The sequence below is a fragment of the Manacus candei genome, unplaced genomic scaffold (genome assembly GCF_025592945.1).
Source record: "Manacus candei isolate 608988 ecotype Guabito, Panama unplaced genomic scaffold, ASM2559294v1 h1tg000017l, whole genome shotgun sequence".
Classification (NCBI taxonomy): Eukaryota; Metazoa; Chordata; class Aves; order Passeriformes; family Pipridae; genus Manacus; species Manacus candei.
In genome coordinates, this window is record NW_026138065.1 from 18,183,520 (window position 1) to 18,198,989 (window position 15,470).

Here is a 15,470-nt window from a genome sequence, read left to right on the forward strand (position 1 = left end):
CCTCATGGGAAAAAAAATTATGCTCATGACCATTCTAAACCTCTTATTGAAAGTTATGACAGCTTTATCCCATCCTCCCACTACACACTCCTGTCAAGAACCTGTTTGTCTTCTGAGCAATATCCCTCCAGCCACTGGGGGGCTGCTGTTGGTCTCCTGCTGTGAAGTCACCTTTTTTCCAAGTTGCACAAGCTCAACAACCTGAGCCTGTCCTTGCAGGACAAGTGCTCTAGCCCTAACAAGCGTGACAGCCTCCACTGAACTTACTTCAGCTTACAAATAGCTTTCCCATACTGAGGGACCCAAACCTGGATGCAGTAATTAGATGGGATCACTAAAGGGGAATGACCACTTGCCTTGATCTGCTGGCTATGTGCCAGATGGCCACCTTCTCTACCAGAGCCCACTGCTGGCTTACATCCTCTTTCTGTCTGCCTGTATCCCAGGGCCTTTCCCACAGAGTTGCTCCTCTCAGCTCCTTCATACCCAAATAAATTTCATACATTTATGAAATACATGAATAAAAGTACCTTCATATGCTATAATTTTCCCTTCAGCTCAGAAAAAGTTATTGGCATCTCATACCACAAAGGAAAAATAGTCTTTGTGAGTCAGACACATTAGCAGATGTGGGGTTAATTTTTTTTTCTTGTCACTCTACTTTCATTCTCCTATTTGCTACAACATTATCCAAATTTCAGAGAACATTCAAATGACTAAAATCTTCTCAGACCATCAAAAGAATTAAAAGGTCGATAAACTACCTAAAGTTCCAAGACCTTGACAATGTGATCTGTTAAAAAAGGAAGCAAGAGAAATTCAAGGTGGAAGAGAAATCGAATTGGTTTTCTGCATTTGCGATGACTGCACAAAACTGCAGGTGTTCACATGCTTCATGAAGAGAGCTAAAACATCTACCTTAAAATGAAGCATCTGTAGGAGAGGTCAAAGAACAATTATACAATACGAACAGTAACAAGTTACTTGAGTTTGGACAAGCATCTTCTCAAAATTTCTATAGGATCTCAGGGATACAGCAATTAGTAACAGTGTCACATGAACTCTAATCCATTTGTCTTATACCTAGGGGTGTGAAGGAGGGAATGTGGACAGCTAAGCATTGTCAAGGCTCACAGCTACACTAGCCAAATTAGTAGGGACAGATCAGCAGGTCTTTTAAAAAGAAAAATCACACCTTGCATAATTACTAAAGTTCTTCAAAAAGATCATAGAGATACATAAGGAAGCTCAAGGTGACAGCCTATTGGGTCTCCAATAGGCTTTAAATAAGTTTTAAGAAAACTAAGAAATAACAAGAGGCAAGATCTTCTGCATGGATAGACAGAAGTTGGTATGATTCAGCATGGTTGTTCCTATAGTGGTGGGCTAAATTTTCTTGAAAATGATGATTTCAACACTTAACCATGTTATATTGCCTAACAGGACTGTTCTACGAAATCCTGGAACACAAATGGTTCATTCATTATTGCTTCACAAAGCAAATGTAACATCAGAAAATTTATTCTGATGAAATACAATTAATATTTTTATTTTAAATAATAGAAAATAGTTACTATAAATTGTATTAGTTTTCTTGAAAATACAATTTAGTACTTCTTTTGTTTGGTTGGGGTATTTTTAGCCAGAGTATTACTGCAAATAGTTTCACTAGACTTCCATATCATGACAACAAAGCAGGCAACATAAAGTTTTTTGTTAGGTTTATTTAGAAAATGTCTTCTGCTGCAGAAGTTTTAATAGAGTTTTGACAGAGAAACAATTATTCGCCTTTTTTGCCTTTGTTGCAGCCTCTCTACAACCCTCTGAATAAATGAAAGTAAGCATTACTTAAGAAATTACTGAGATTACTGTAAGCAATTGGCTTCCCTATCTGCAACACCACTTTGACTGTATTTGTTTAGCTAAGCTGCCATGCATTTTACTTTGTGTAAGCGCATTGACATTTTGTGACAACTACAATTAGGCCTACGATAGCATGCAGGAGGCAGAAAGACCAGTGCAGGCATATGACAGAAACAATTATGCATTATTCGAAATCCTGCAGAGCAAAAAATTCCCACTTACTCCCATTCTTAAGCATTATCCTACTTGCTAAATGACATCCCTAATGCTATGCCAGTACTTTTCTCTGTCATTCTCTGCTTGTTAGCGAACCATGTAAGACAACCTGTCACTGCATCAGTAGTTCCACTGCTGAGCCATACTGGTTGAAATGCCAGAATTTAAAAACATTTGGATTTTAAAGTTGCGAGACAAGGAAAAAAAAAAAAAAAAAAAATCAATCTTACATAAAAGTCTACCACGTATCTAAACTGATTTGTCTTGGTGGAATTTCCCTGTACACAAAACAGGATTAAATAAAAGCTGTTAAAGGTGACAAGAATTTGATCATATTCAGAACAATTTATAAAAGTATGCCCTGTAACCAAATAACAATGGTAAGAATTACTTGCCCAAAGCAAAACTCTATAGGTTTTTTTTTCTTGCTCATTTGGGGTTTTCAGTTTTGTTTGTTGAACTTAGTCACACATTTTAGACTGTTGTTCAAATACAGTAGGTGCATGCACTAGACAGCAGCTTCTGGCCATCACATGCAGAGAACTGGGTACCTTGCTCCTGTACTGTAGAGATGCTTGAAACAAGATACTCTTTGTCCAAATTCATGTTTTTGGTTCTCAGAGATAAACCTTTTTATTCTTGCTTTGCACAGATGAGGAGAATGTCTCCAGTGTGGGGTAACAGATTTGAAAATAAACTGATACATCCACAGAATAAGCCACTGAAGAAAGTGTTTTTAAAACAAAGAAAGGACCTTCTTCAGTATCCTACTAGGTAAAATCTAAGTCAATGCTGTAGAACACAGTCTCCTGTACTCTAGTGTATTAAAAGAAACTAAAAACTCAATCTTCAAACTAGAGTCTCGACAAACTGGAACACTTGGCACTGGAGGGAAGGAATGGTTTCACACAACCATAACATCATTCAAATCTGACAACTTTTACTCCCACGTTTTATTCCCAAGGATGTTGATAACAAAAGTGGTAAGAGACTCCTCAAAGCAATCTGGTCTAGTCTCTCTCCAAAGTTACAGTCTTCACTAAATGTGTGATCTAGGTGATTTAGCTAAACCATTACAAACAAAAGGGGCAAAGAAATACAAAGCATATGCATTTTGAACCAAATTTTAACTTTGCTCAACTTGTTTACTGCAATTGTGTAAAGGACTTATGATTCAATACATCTCTAAAGTGGAAAAACAGTTGAATCTGGAATATCTTATTATGCATATTGATTTTAATAAAACTTTTTGTCTTTTGAAAGTAAATGAAAGTTCTTTTCATTTCAAAAATTAAAGATAAATATAAAGTTATCCAATATACCCATGGGGCAGGGGGAAAAAGGTATGCTGCATTATCCAAAGCCTAAACACCCGGTTTTGGAGAACATTTTACTCAATAACACAAAAATGATAACATCAATGCATGGGAAAAAAAAAAAATCTATTCCTACAAAAAAAATGCATATATTTCTCCAGTAAACACTAAGAAAACCCCACCATCACCAAAAAACCAGTAGTCCGTTCATACAGAACATAAGTTATCATGGTATGGAAAAATTGCAAGCAATTTGAATTTTGAATCTATTAGAATACATCAATGTATTTACATCAATATAACTTAGCGGTTCCAGGACTCTTTTTTTATCTTTCAGCCCTGTTGTGACTGGTCTTCTGGAATCTGAACTGGCAGAATTGGCATGTCTTCAGTCATTTGAATTGGATTTATATGTCAGTAACTTTGAAAATATAACAACTGATGGTGTGTGAATCTTCCGTTTTTCTAATTTTTTTTAAATGGATTTGGGGATTTTCTGTAAACATAAAATATGCCTATCAATAACCTTCAAAAATTATTCTTCCTTTACATTAGAGGACAAATTTTATATGTGAATAAGTTTAGCAGTGTCTTCTCTTTTATTATACTATACTATCATTAGATGATATAAAACCTGATTTTTCCTAATTGACTTGAAGTTGTCTAAATTCTTTCTTTTGATATAAGGTGATTGGTCTAACTTTTCGTTTTAAAGAGTCATACATTATAGCATAAAAATTTGGAGATACAGCTCATTATCCACTTTTAACAGTACAGGTTGAAAAATCTACATAAAGATTCAAAATCTTCACAAAATCCCATAAAATCTAAATATAATTATTTGACTCTATTAGTTTAAAAAATCATTTAGATTTGTTTTCATGAATGAAAAGACGACAGTGAATGGATTAGCTTCCAGGTCATCAGCTTACATAAAGAAACAGCAACAGCTGAATCATCTTTTGTTTTTCCCTGGAGGTCAGAGGGCTATGGAAACACTTAGATAACAATCAGTCAAAACTACCAGAATTCAGACATTTTTATCCTCCTAAAACCAAATCCTTTTTTCCACCATCCACTTGAAATAACTGCAGATTAATCCAGCTAAACCGCTCCAGTGCTCTGTGTACCAACAGATCCTTGATTTGTGGGCTTGGTGTTTTTAAACTTTGATGGATTATTATTTCCTTCTAAAGACAGCAAGAAAACTGCATCACTTATTGCATTTTGGGGATTAACAGGGTGTGAGAAAAAGAAGACAGTAACATAGTGAAATCGTGTGTTCATGATGTAAGAGAGATGATCTACTCATTTAACTAAATTAAGTATTTAACACAGAATGTTAAGCTCCAAAAGAACTTAGTCATTCACTTTTAATAAATATGAAATTTAACTTTAGGAAAAAAATCAAATAACTAAAATTTCAACAGAAAAAACATTTACTTTATATGTAATATTCACTATTTCATAATTAGGCTGTTTCTTTAGTAATTTAAGTAAGCAGAACTCAGTAGGAAAATACTTCCTTTCTGGCAGACAACCCCAGCTAATCCTGAAAACCCTACAGTTCAACCAATTACTTCGGAATCACATCAGTACTTCCTGGTTACTTGATACACACATTGAGATAGTCCTTTTCTTTTAGTCCTCTGGCAAGCTTTCCTCTTGAGTATATGAATGTCTACATAAATATTTTTTTCTTTATGAGAGGTACACTTTACAAGAATATTTGCAAGAATAGCAGTGTATCATATTCTATTCATAAACTTGTTCTGAAACAAGTTTGTACACCTTATAAACAAATCTGGAAATGACTTCTTATAGTTTATTTCTGGTTATTAAAAGTCAAAATAATAATGCAGGTGATCTACTAGAGACCATTCATTGTAAAATAATCTGCCATTTGCCAGAAATCAAATTCTTCTTGTTTTATAAAAATTATCTTGTTTCATATGTTTATTAAATAAGCTCTGTAGAAATTGGAAATAATGCCTTGTTTTTAATAAAAAAAGTATACAGCAAAAAAAGCAGCCCACAATGAATGGAAAACACATTTAAGGTTACAAATATATGTATTCAGAACTCCTTGGACTTATTGCAAGTGATACTCTTCTCACATAATCTTTTCTCATTAAAGAATAAATACCGAGATTCTTGAAAATAGTATCTACATCTGGATACTTCTGAGGAAACTTTTTTCTTTTGTTAGCACTCAATATAGAGTGGGAATTACACTGATGAAACCAACTCATTTTAAAATTTACTAAGTAAATATAACTGCAGACATAAGACACAGGTGCTCATGGTTCTTTAATGTCATCCAGACACTAAATAAATATTGTACTTGAAATTTTGTTTAAAATAATAGTTCCCATGTAGCAAAATACTAAGGCACAGGTAGTAGTGCTGGATTATAAATAAATAATATAAAATTTAAAAATCATCAGCGATTTTAAAGCTATGCCAAGGCTAGAAACATTTGTTTCAAACATGCTACAAAACAGACAAGATGCTTTGATTAAAGATAGTATTTTAAAATAAGAAGACATGAAGAAATATCCTCTATGCATAGTCTGTTTAAAAAGGAAGAGAAGAAATTTATTTTTCACTTATTTCACTACTGTGTTATTATTAAATAAAATGGTTTGGTCCTCAACATCTTCTCTCTGTGCAGCCTATATTAAAGAACTAAGCAGACCACGCAATTAAATAAACAATATCAAATGCCTAAACTGCATTATGCACAAACTGGAAATGGACATTGTCTTTTCAACAGCTACTCAATTACCCTTTCCTTCTTTCTTTCTTTCTGGTATCTAGCAATATTCATGAATTTTCTCAGACCTACCATTTTACTTTCTGTGCCTCTATGTACTAGTTTAGTTCAAGAGTCAGTATGAGCAATATTGCAAGACAAGGATTTTTACTTTTTTCACTAATCAAAGATCTTGTATTTACCTTCTGCAAGCATGTCTGGCACATCTGCTTGATATCTAGGCCCCACTCTGATTTCTCCCTTGTCTGCTAAAAGTGTTTTCAGTGATGGATCATATACCAGCGAATAAAAAAAAGTATCCTAAAAAAGAAGATACATTTGCAACAGCATAATACTCTTTAAAACTGGGGTTTTAATATTTCCTTTTGGAAATTTGCACACTTTACAGAACCCAGGTTTGGTACATAAATCCCATTTTTACATAACACAGATGTTTCATGAGTGCTTTTAAAAGGGTAATTGAAGCTTCTGCCTTTGCTGGGACTTATTTCAGAACTGAGCAATAATGAAAAGATTCATACACAAAAACATATCAATGGAAAAAAAATGTTAACTTCTTTCTGAATTTAACATGTTTCCACTCATAAGTATCTCTACTATATTGACTTTGCATGATAAATTAGTCTCCAAACCCATTAAACACTGTGTAAACCTTCTCAGACATAAAAATAGGTATTGGTAAATCTGGTACAGTACCTAAAGTACAGTGCAAGTCCGGTTTTCAGAAACATTTTTACCAATTATCAGTGGTTTTGGTGTAGAAATTGAAAAATAAAGACATCCTAATTTCAGTTTAAAACCACTGTCTGCCTGATGTTATATCAAGACACTCCAAAGAAAAATATGTTTATTCTGAAGGCATTTTGCACTATATTTTGCAATTATCTTTCAAATTCTTGGGGTATTTTCTTCCCTTCTGGTAAAGCTAGGCATCCTACGTACTTTCCACAGGAAATGAAAGTTGAGGAAATACTTTCCAAGTATTAAAAAGAAAAAAAAAAAAGCCATGTGCATTCTCCCTTAAGTATCTGCTACAGGAAAACATCTGTATATTTTTCTTCTGTAAGATACCACATAAATTACTTCAAATTAATTATTTTCTAAATACAAACACATCTTTTCAGAGTGTCAATTAAGATTTTATCCAATAATTTTTTTTAAATCAGTGTTTTCAACAACATAATTTTTCTAACCTATCCTTCAAGAAAAGATTTTCAAAGTACTGATTGCCCATTTGTTAAAAATACAGCTGTAAAAGACCAAACCCATTACAATATTTACCCAAATAGAAATCTTATATTACCTCTTTCTCCAGGTATGACAGCACAGATTCTGTCTCATTCAGAAGTGCAACACTGCATTTTCCCCTACACAAACATAAGGAAGAATGGTTACTTTGTAAAAAGTTCAAATTTTTATTAAGGAAAAAGTTATTTACAAGAAAACGATCTAGATATACTTCAAACTATTACACTAAAAATATAAAAATATTATAAAATATAAAAATGAACACTGTCATACTTTAAAAATACCAAAATAAACAGCAAAACAACTGACTAAATGGCTGTACTGACCCACATTCAAATACATTGGAATTCCACCAAACTGGGAAATAGTTTCAGCAGTGGAGAAGCAAAGAAGGTGAAGAGGTACTATGGTAAACAGTAAATACACATTCAATTAATAAAGAGGTCTTCATCAATGAAACATCACCTCAAAGTGACTTAAGTCCCATAAGTTCAGTGCCTAATTTGAAAACAAATAACCCAAACTAGAAAGAATATAAGGTTTTACCAGTGTCCTGTAAAAATAAAGTGCTTTTCTCTTTTGAATGGAATTGTTTCTGATAATGAATCGTGGAATTCTATTGATTTCTTCTATGACCCCATTAAAATGCTGATGACTACATTTCTGTGCAGGCTCCTGTTACTCAGTAGCAGTACAGACCTGCCCATGTGCAACACCTGTAGCTAAAGCAATGGGAGTTTGACCCCATTACCCCCACCCCTTTCTCATCTCCTTCTCCCCCAACATTGCCTTGGCCTCTAATTCCTCTGTCTCCATCTTCTCTGCAAATAATCTGCAGAATTATTTTTAACAAATGGTATTTTAAAGAAACACACATGGATGTGGATGAAAAATGTTAAGTGTGCTGAATCATCTTGTTAGCAACTGGCATTTTTATGTTATCATTTACAACCAAACTACCATTATATATATATAATTATAATATATACTTATTACCCTTTACATACAGCACCTTGTATTTCATGCACCTAACCTTCAGTTTAATTGGTATTTACCAGGAGGTTCCAGTGGCATTACACATATGGCTATAGGACCTCTGCCCAGAACACTCATCTCCCATCTTCTTCTGTCATGGAACAGACCAGCATACAAATATAGAAGGAATAATTGTTTGCAGAGATCTTTTTGATTTTAAGGTAACACCAAAGAAGGTATTGTAAAAACCTGTCTGTTCTTGTCAGTGGATGCCAACTGCTAAAGTCAACCAGAAACAGTGAATGCCAATGGCCAAGGGCTGATCATTAGGCAAAGATACCCAGTTAATGTTTTACTCATTGCCACTGCACATCATGAGAAAGGGAGTTAATCCACATATGAAGACTGCAGTACATAACCTCCTGAATTTCTCTTTGTTGTCATACCTGTCAGAAGAACCACACCACCAAAGAGAAATAGTGGAAAGATGAGCAAGAAAAATCTGAGCACAATACACAAGAGCAAAGGAAAAGACTCCTGTAGTAGGAAACCTTTTCTATACTCCACCAGGTCTTTGAAGGTTTCTTTGAAACTTTTGGCCTTGATAGTTCCAGAACATTCGCTTCTAAAAATTAATTGTATGTTGTACCATGAAGTCAGTTTGCCAACTTTAATTTTAATGTTTTGTTGGTGTCTTTTTTAGAGCAAAAGGTTAAAGAGGAGTTTACCTTTCCAGTCTGCTTCTATTCCATACACCTCCAGAATACTCTCTCTTCAATACAGCCTACCCTTATTTAACTCTAATTACTGCAGAAGCATTCAGTGCTTCACTGCCATCACAACTGCAGGAGCATTTTATTGACTGACCTCAGACTTTGTTGCTGGTAACCTAAAAAATTCATTTTATTTCATTAAGAGATGAGTTTAATCCCCCCAGCATGTTCTTTAAGGGAGTGAATTTCTACTTGATGCTACATTTCTTTGAACAGCATATTAACCATGTCATGGCTGGAGTCACACAGAGATAACATTTTGTATGCATATATGACCTCTCACATGCAGAGACTAGAGTCTCAATAAAGATAACACTAGACATACAATAGTAGACACCACATTAAAACAAAAACAAACCAACCACCAAAATCTCCCACATTTGAAAAGAGGTAAATTACAGAACTTTTTTCTAATTTTGACTCTATATATTAAAGTTACCAGTTTCTATAATGTAGAAACCGGCAATACTTAATACAAATGTTTTGGAATCTTTACAAAATGAATAAAAGGCTACTGTTTATATATCTCCTCTCTTTTTTCCCCCCCAATCAAAGGAAAATCTTATCTGTCTAGTTGTAAATGGTCTACTGGATTGAACCAAGCATCCAGTTCATTATATTGTCTCCAGCATCTCTCAATCATGGATGCTGAGGAAATTACTTAAGTGAATATCGATTTGCAGTGATGTCCCTTAATATTCTCCAACCATCACTGCACTTTTCACCCTTTCTTCCAATACTAATAATCAAAATGCCCTGGAGAAAAAGTTAACGTCATTTAAACCGCATTACAACAGGACTTGGGAGTTATTTCTCTAAGGCATACATTTGAAAACCCAGAGCTTCTCCACATTTAAATATAAAATATTTTCCTCCTCACAGTGTTCCAGAACTTCATTTAATAATGTTTTTAAACAATTACAGATAACTGGGACAGATGGAGCTATATTAAATAAATAATCAATGTAACAGGATAAAATGTGACTGTTCTAAACTAGACAGAGAAAAGAAAGGGGGAGCTAGCTACCTATGAAAACAAATGAAAGAGAATGTACACTGCATTTATCAGATTATAAAATCAGTTACACAGCAAAATAAAATTATACTCTTTTTGCAAAAACAGTAGGATTTCTGAAAGATTTGAGTATTATTTAGAGTGGTAGTGCACAATGCCATAGTTTCACTGTTCTATTGGAGTCTTCTGTCTGAAATATTAAATTATGCAGCATTTGAGAAATTAAAAAAAAAAAACCAAAAAAAAAAAAAACCTGTAAGTGGAGAGCTGTCTACTGTTTTTTCACATAAGAAAACTTCCTCTTATGCGACTGATTCTCTGCTTTAAGCTGTATTCCTCCACCAAGCAGCATTCTTGACTTAACTGGTATCATCTGGATGAATTACTAGTAAATAGCATCAGAAGGTCTCAGTGATGTTAAGATGACATGTCTGGTTTTGACCTCTTTCTCAAATTAAAAATATTCAGAAAATTTTTTACTTCCTACAGATTTAGGCAAAATTTATCTTGTATGAATGTTGAGGGAAAATTTCAGCAACCTCAGCAATGCACAAATAACAGTAAACAACAGAAATAAGTTAGCTTGTATGTTTTCACTTACAATTTAATTCTGATGAGACTAAGTTGTGCCTTCAGGATTCTTTCTGCTCTTAGATGTACTTCATATTTAAACTGGTCACAAAAAAAAAGTTATTCCATTGAGCTGACAACAATGCCAATAAAACTGTTGCTGGTTGATTTAATATTATTAAATCAGCCAGCAACAAAAAAGTAATTTAGAGGTCTTGCACTAATAAAAGGGGACAACAAAGCTTGCCTATATATATGCTCATGGTACTACCAGCCTCTATCCTACAAACCACTCAGGATTCAGTTGCTTCTCCTGTCCTCGTAACCAGATCCACAACTCATACCTTTTTTCTTTAAAACATGAATCATGTGAAAGCTCTTTTCATATGCTACACCTTCCTTCACTCTTATTTGTTTGGAGCTCTTGTCTGCTTGTCAATTTTTTTTTGTCTGTTTCAGGTGACACCAACCATGGGTTGACAATTCCTGAACATTTACAGCCATGAGCTAAGGGATGCCTGATAAGCTATTTCTCCGTGCCTACAATGTACTTCCATACCACAGGGAAGCCCTTCTGTTCCATATAAATGAGACCACACATTCTCCCCAAAAAATTGACTTTGGAAAAAGTGCCTTAATGATTTTGTAGGAAAGGATTTCTTCAAAAGCCTTGGAAAGAAAGTCAGGACCACACAGTCTCAAAACCAAAATACAAATCATCCACAACCAAAACTGCAAAGCACAGAGACGCTAACATGAAGATTATAAGGAAATGGTAAGACATTCTGATCATTGTGGTAGATAGAAGTCTCAGTGCAGTGAACATAAGGATTTATTTCCAATCCCCCTCCATGTTTTAGGGACTATTTTTCATGGAGGGCAGGAGGAGCTGTTTACTGTGGAACAAAGAAAAGGAGAATAAAAATAAATTCTAAAAAGTAATTGGCAGCTTTGTGAGACCCTCATAGGTAACACTTTCTTAGGCAATTCAATAAGGAGTTAATGGAAACCAACACTCCATGTGAGATGTCATTTAGTATGCGAGTCCTGAAGGAGAGATTTCAAGGAGAGTAAGCAGAGACAGGACCTAATAAACCTTGAAAACTAAAGACAAAAATGTGCCACATTTCAGTGAGATCCAATAGAGAAATGAAAAACATGTAGGAACATATTTCAGAAAAGACTGTGACAACAATCAATATTTAGAACAGAGAAGTACAAGACTGGTCTTACTAATCTGTTCCAATGAAGATAAAAGATGAAGATAACCAGCTCAAGAATTTAAGTAGCATGAAAATAGTTGTACCAAGGCTATTATACAAGACAATGTTATGAAAAGATTTCAATATAGTCTGTTTAAATAACCTAGAGCAAAGCACCAAACTGTCCAGAAAATACACTTAAATGATTTCTTTTTTGCATTTTCTGGGTAATTGTTCTGCAATGAGTTTTTCCTTAAAGTAATCAGAAATACAGATTAAAGTCTTTACCAAATTTTTAAAAAGCTGATGCAAACACCTGTAGTTTAAAACTATCAAAATTACTCAAAATAACAGCAACTGTTTCATCTTTTGAAGTCCCTGTCTGTTTCAGCACAGCCCTAACTTTTAAACCAGTGGAAACGTCTACAATTGCTGTTCTGTTGTTCTTGCAGACTATTTCTTTATGTTTTCATCAGATGAGTAAGACAGCTCGCAACATATAAATCTTAGATTTTTTGGAACAGGAGGCAGGCAAAAAAAAAATTACAGAAAGAAACATAACACTTACTGCTTGTCAACCAGTACAAGTGCTAGGACTGGAAAAGGCAATGTCATGGGAACAGTATTATGCCATGCAAGTCTCCTATTGGAATGTAGACGCAGCCTGAATGACACTGATGCAGTACAAGAATTCTCAGAACTCATTGCTCTGGGTTCCCACCAAGTCAGTGAAACTTGATACGCACTGGTTGTTCAGACACAAGCGGAAGAAAGAAAAAAACATATGCAAGCATGCCCCTACAGACATGGAAATAACAATTAATTGCCCTCCTGAATGACAGAATTACGTTGGGTAATTTTGTACAGATATACAATTGTATCTTGATGATCTGCACCAAGAAATGTTAGTCTCTCAGCTGAGATTTGGAACACAGAAGCATGAGTCACTAACTAGACAGTCTGAAAATAAAATACCAGGAAAGAATATTAGGAAATATTATGCTTGTGAGAAAAATCTGATTTGATTTTAGCATATGCTGTTACTTCTGTGACAATCAGAGATTAAACTAAAAAGAAGATGCATACAGAAGAGGGACAGAAAGAAGCACATGCAGGAGTAGAACTTGGAAGCAACCTTTCCCATATTCAGCATGAAGCAAAAAGAGGCATAACAAAAGGTACAGATATTGAGTAAAGGAGGAGATAGTTACCTTCAAAAACAAAGGTTTTCATGAACTGTCTTAAATGAGAAAGTGTTTTAAAGATTTCCAATCAAACACCCGCTTTTAGCCAAGTCTTGATCCCTTACAAGCAGACTAAAGTGCAATGACGATCACCAAACAACAGAGTAGGAACTGTGGAGTCCAAAGAGCTTCCACTAATTATATTGAATTGATTCCCCAGTTATGGGAAGCCAGTACTAAGAGTATTTGTGTATTTTACTTTGGAACACAGTGTAAGGGGCACAAAATGAATCCAACAGACATATACCAATGTCTTTATAGCAAATTTCGAGTTCTCAAGATAACAAAGAGATTAACAACTGGGGAGCAAGCTATTGCATAACACATAAGAAAATAACAGCATCGTCAGAGTGATTTAAATCTGCAACAGATCCTTAACTACGGTTTGACGTTTCAAATATTCAATCAATACCTAGAATTGACAAAAAATATTTGCACTGTATTGATTCATACTTAATTGCCTCTGTTCATTTACAGGGCCATTTCAAACATGAGGAAAAAAAAACAACTAACAGAAACCATCTGATTGGTGACTGCTACTGGGATCTGTGTCTGACAAAATGATACCAATCTCCTAAAGAGTACAAGATTGTGTATCTGTGGCCACAAGATAAACCAATAAACTTGATATTACCTGATTAACACACTCTCGGATCAAATAAAACTAAAACCAGAATGAACAGCAAATTGTTTTATGCACATCTAAATGAACTAGTAAATGCCTGGCATCTAAACACATGCAGAGATCATACAGATGGCCCAGGGTTTTTACAATACATGTGGGTTTTAGTCAAAAAATTCAGAGTTTTAATCTTGATTAGAGCTGGAGTACTGATTTTGAGCACTCCAAATTGGTAGGATTTACAGACAGTCTCTTGGAGAAATTGTGCACAACTGACATGGATTGAAAAGTAATTAAAAGGTAAATATTTTCTTGGCGTGGGCACAGTAAAACTACATATTTCAACATCTCAAAACAAGCATAACTGTATATGTGTACCTTCTATACACTATTGTAGGAAACTCATGTAATTGATATTTTTTCTTTAGGGATTAATTCATGTTAAAAAGTAAAAATGTTACATTTTAGCACAGCAGCGCTGATGCATATAAATTGAACAAAAACAGAGAAGGCTGGTTAAGAATGATTTTTCATACAATCAGGAAACCATTCAGCTTGGAAAAGATCTTTAAGATCATCGAGTCCATTGGAAGGTCCTCCAGGTCAGAACCAATGCAAATCACTCCGTGCAACTGAACTTAAAACTTTTGCATCTTATGAATCGCTCTTGCTTTGCACAGGGAAATATATACTGATTTTCAGGTATTTAAGTAACAGTCTTCCACCAATAAATACACTTTTTCTTACACTGTTACTAGTACTGATTGTTGACCACATCTGAAAATAGGATTCTGGTCTAGACTGAATTTTCATCTTAGTTCCTGTCAGACTATTTCTAATTCTGTTGGAAAGGAAAAAAAAAAGGAAAAAAAAGTCAGATATGCTTCAAAAGTCCCTGTGCCCCAAACAAACTCAATGCAGAATGGAAGAAGACTTTGCTCAACAATCCAAATGATCAGGTAAGCACATGTCTATGCCAAGCAAATTCACTCCTTATCCAGTCTGATTTATGCCAAAAAATAAATCAGGCTTATAAGGCTCATCTGACCTATCTGTCTTGAGCTTCGGATCATTTGTTGCGTTTTAGTAAAGGAATCCCACATTCAGAAAAAAACTACTTCTCTATACCTTAGTAGTTTGAGGTATCAATATTAGTGAGTCCTGATGAGATCACAAAGAAGAAAGAACAGCAAAAAAGAAAGCTGCATGATAAAACTGAGTCATTTACAACACATTTAAAAAGCATCGCACTCTTACAGTTTGTAAGCACAGCATGTTCTTACGAACTACACGTTCTCATGCTGCTTTTTTGAGACGTCTACAAAGTGGTGCCCATCAAAGTTACTTTAATCTACTCAGGAGCAAGGGTATTATTTAACAATCAAAAAAACCCAGAAGCCCCAAAATAAAACACACCAAAAAAAAAAAAAAAAAAATCACCAACCAACCAAAACAAAAAAAAACCAGACACTGTGTTCTAGACTGCATTACAGATCACAATAATGTCAAAAGAGGGAAACAAAGGTTCTTAGAGCTTGATACTTTGGAAGTTTAAGTCCACTTTTTTTTTATTCTTACATGTAAGAATATGCAGAGGCTCCAAATTTCTTAATAAAAATTAAAACTCTTCTCATGATCAGACTATTTGGA

The 15,470-nt window shown here is 34.5% G+C and overlaps 1 protein-coding gene across 5 annotated transcripts in view; it reads right to left on the reverse strand.

Moving 5' to 3' along the window:
• Positions 1-15,470, reverse strand: part of MTA3 (metastasis associated 1 family member 3) — a 132,818-nt gene that overhangs the window by 88,632 nt on the left and 28,716 nt on the right. For all 5 annotated transcript variants that reach the window (XM_051783138.1, XM_051783140.1, XM_051783137.1 and 2 more), the window contains exons 5-6: positions 7,475-7,538; positions 6,354-6,471 (exon numbers count right to left, since the gene is read on the reverse strand). In XM_051783138.1, coding sequence (XP_051639098.1) covers positions 6,354-6,471; positions 7,475-7,538 — 182 coding nt within the window. The remainder of the gene's footprint in view (positions 1-6,353; positions 6,472-7,474; positions 7,539-15,470) is intronic.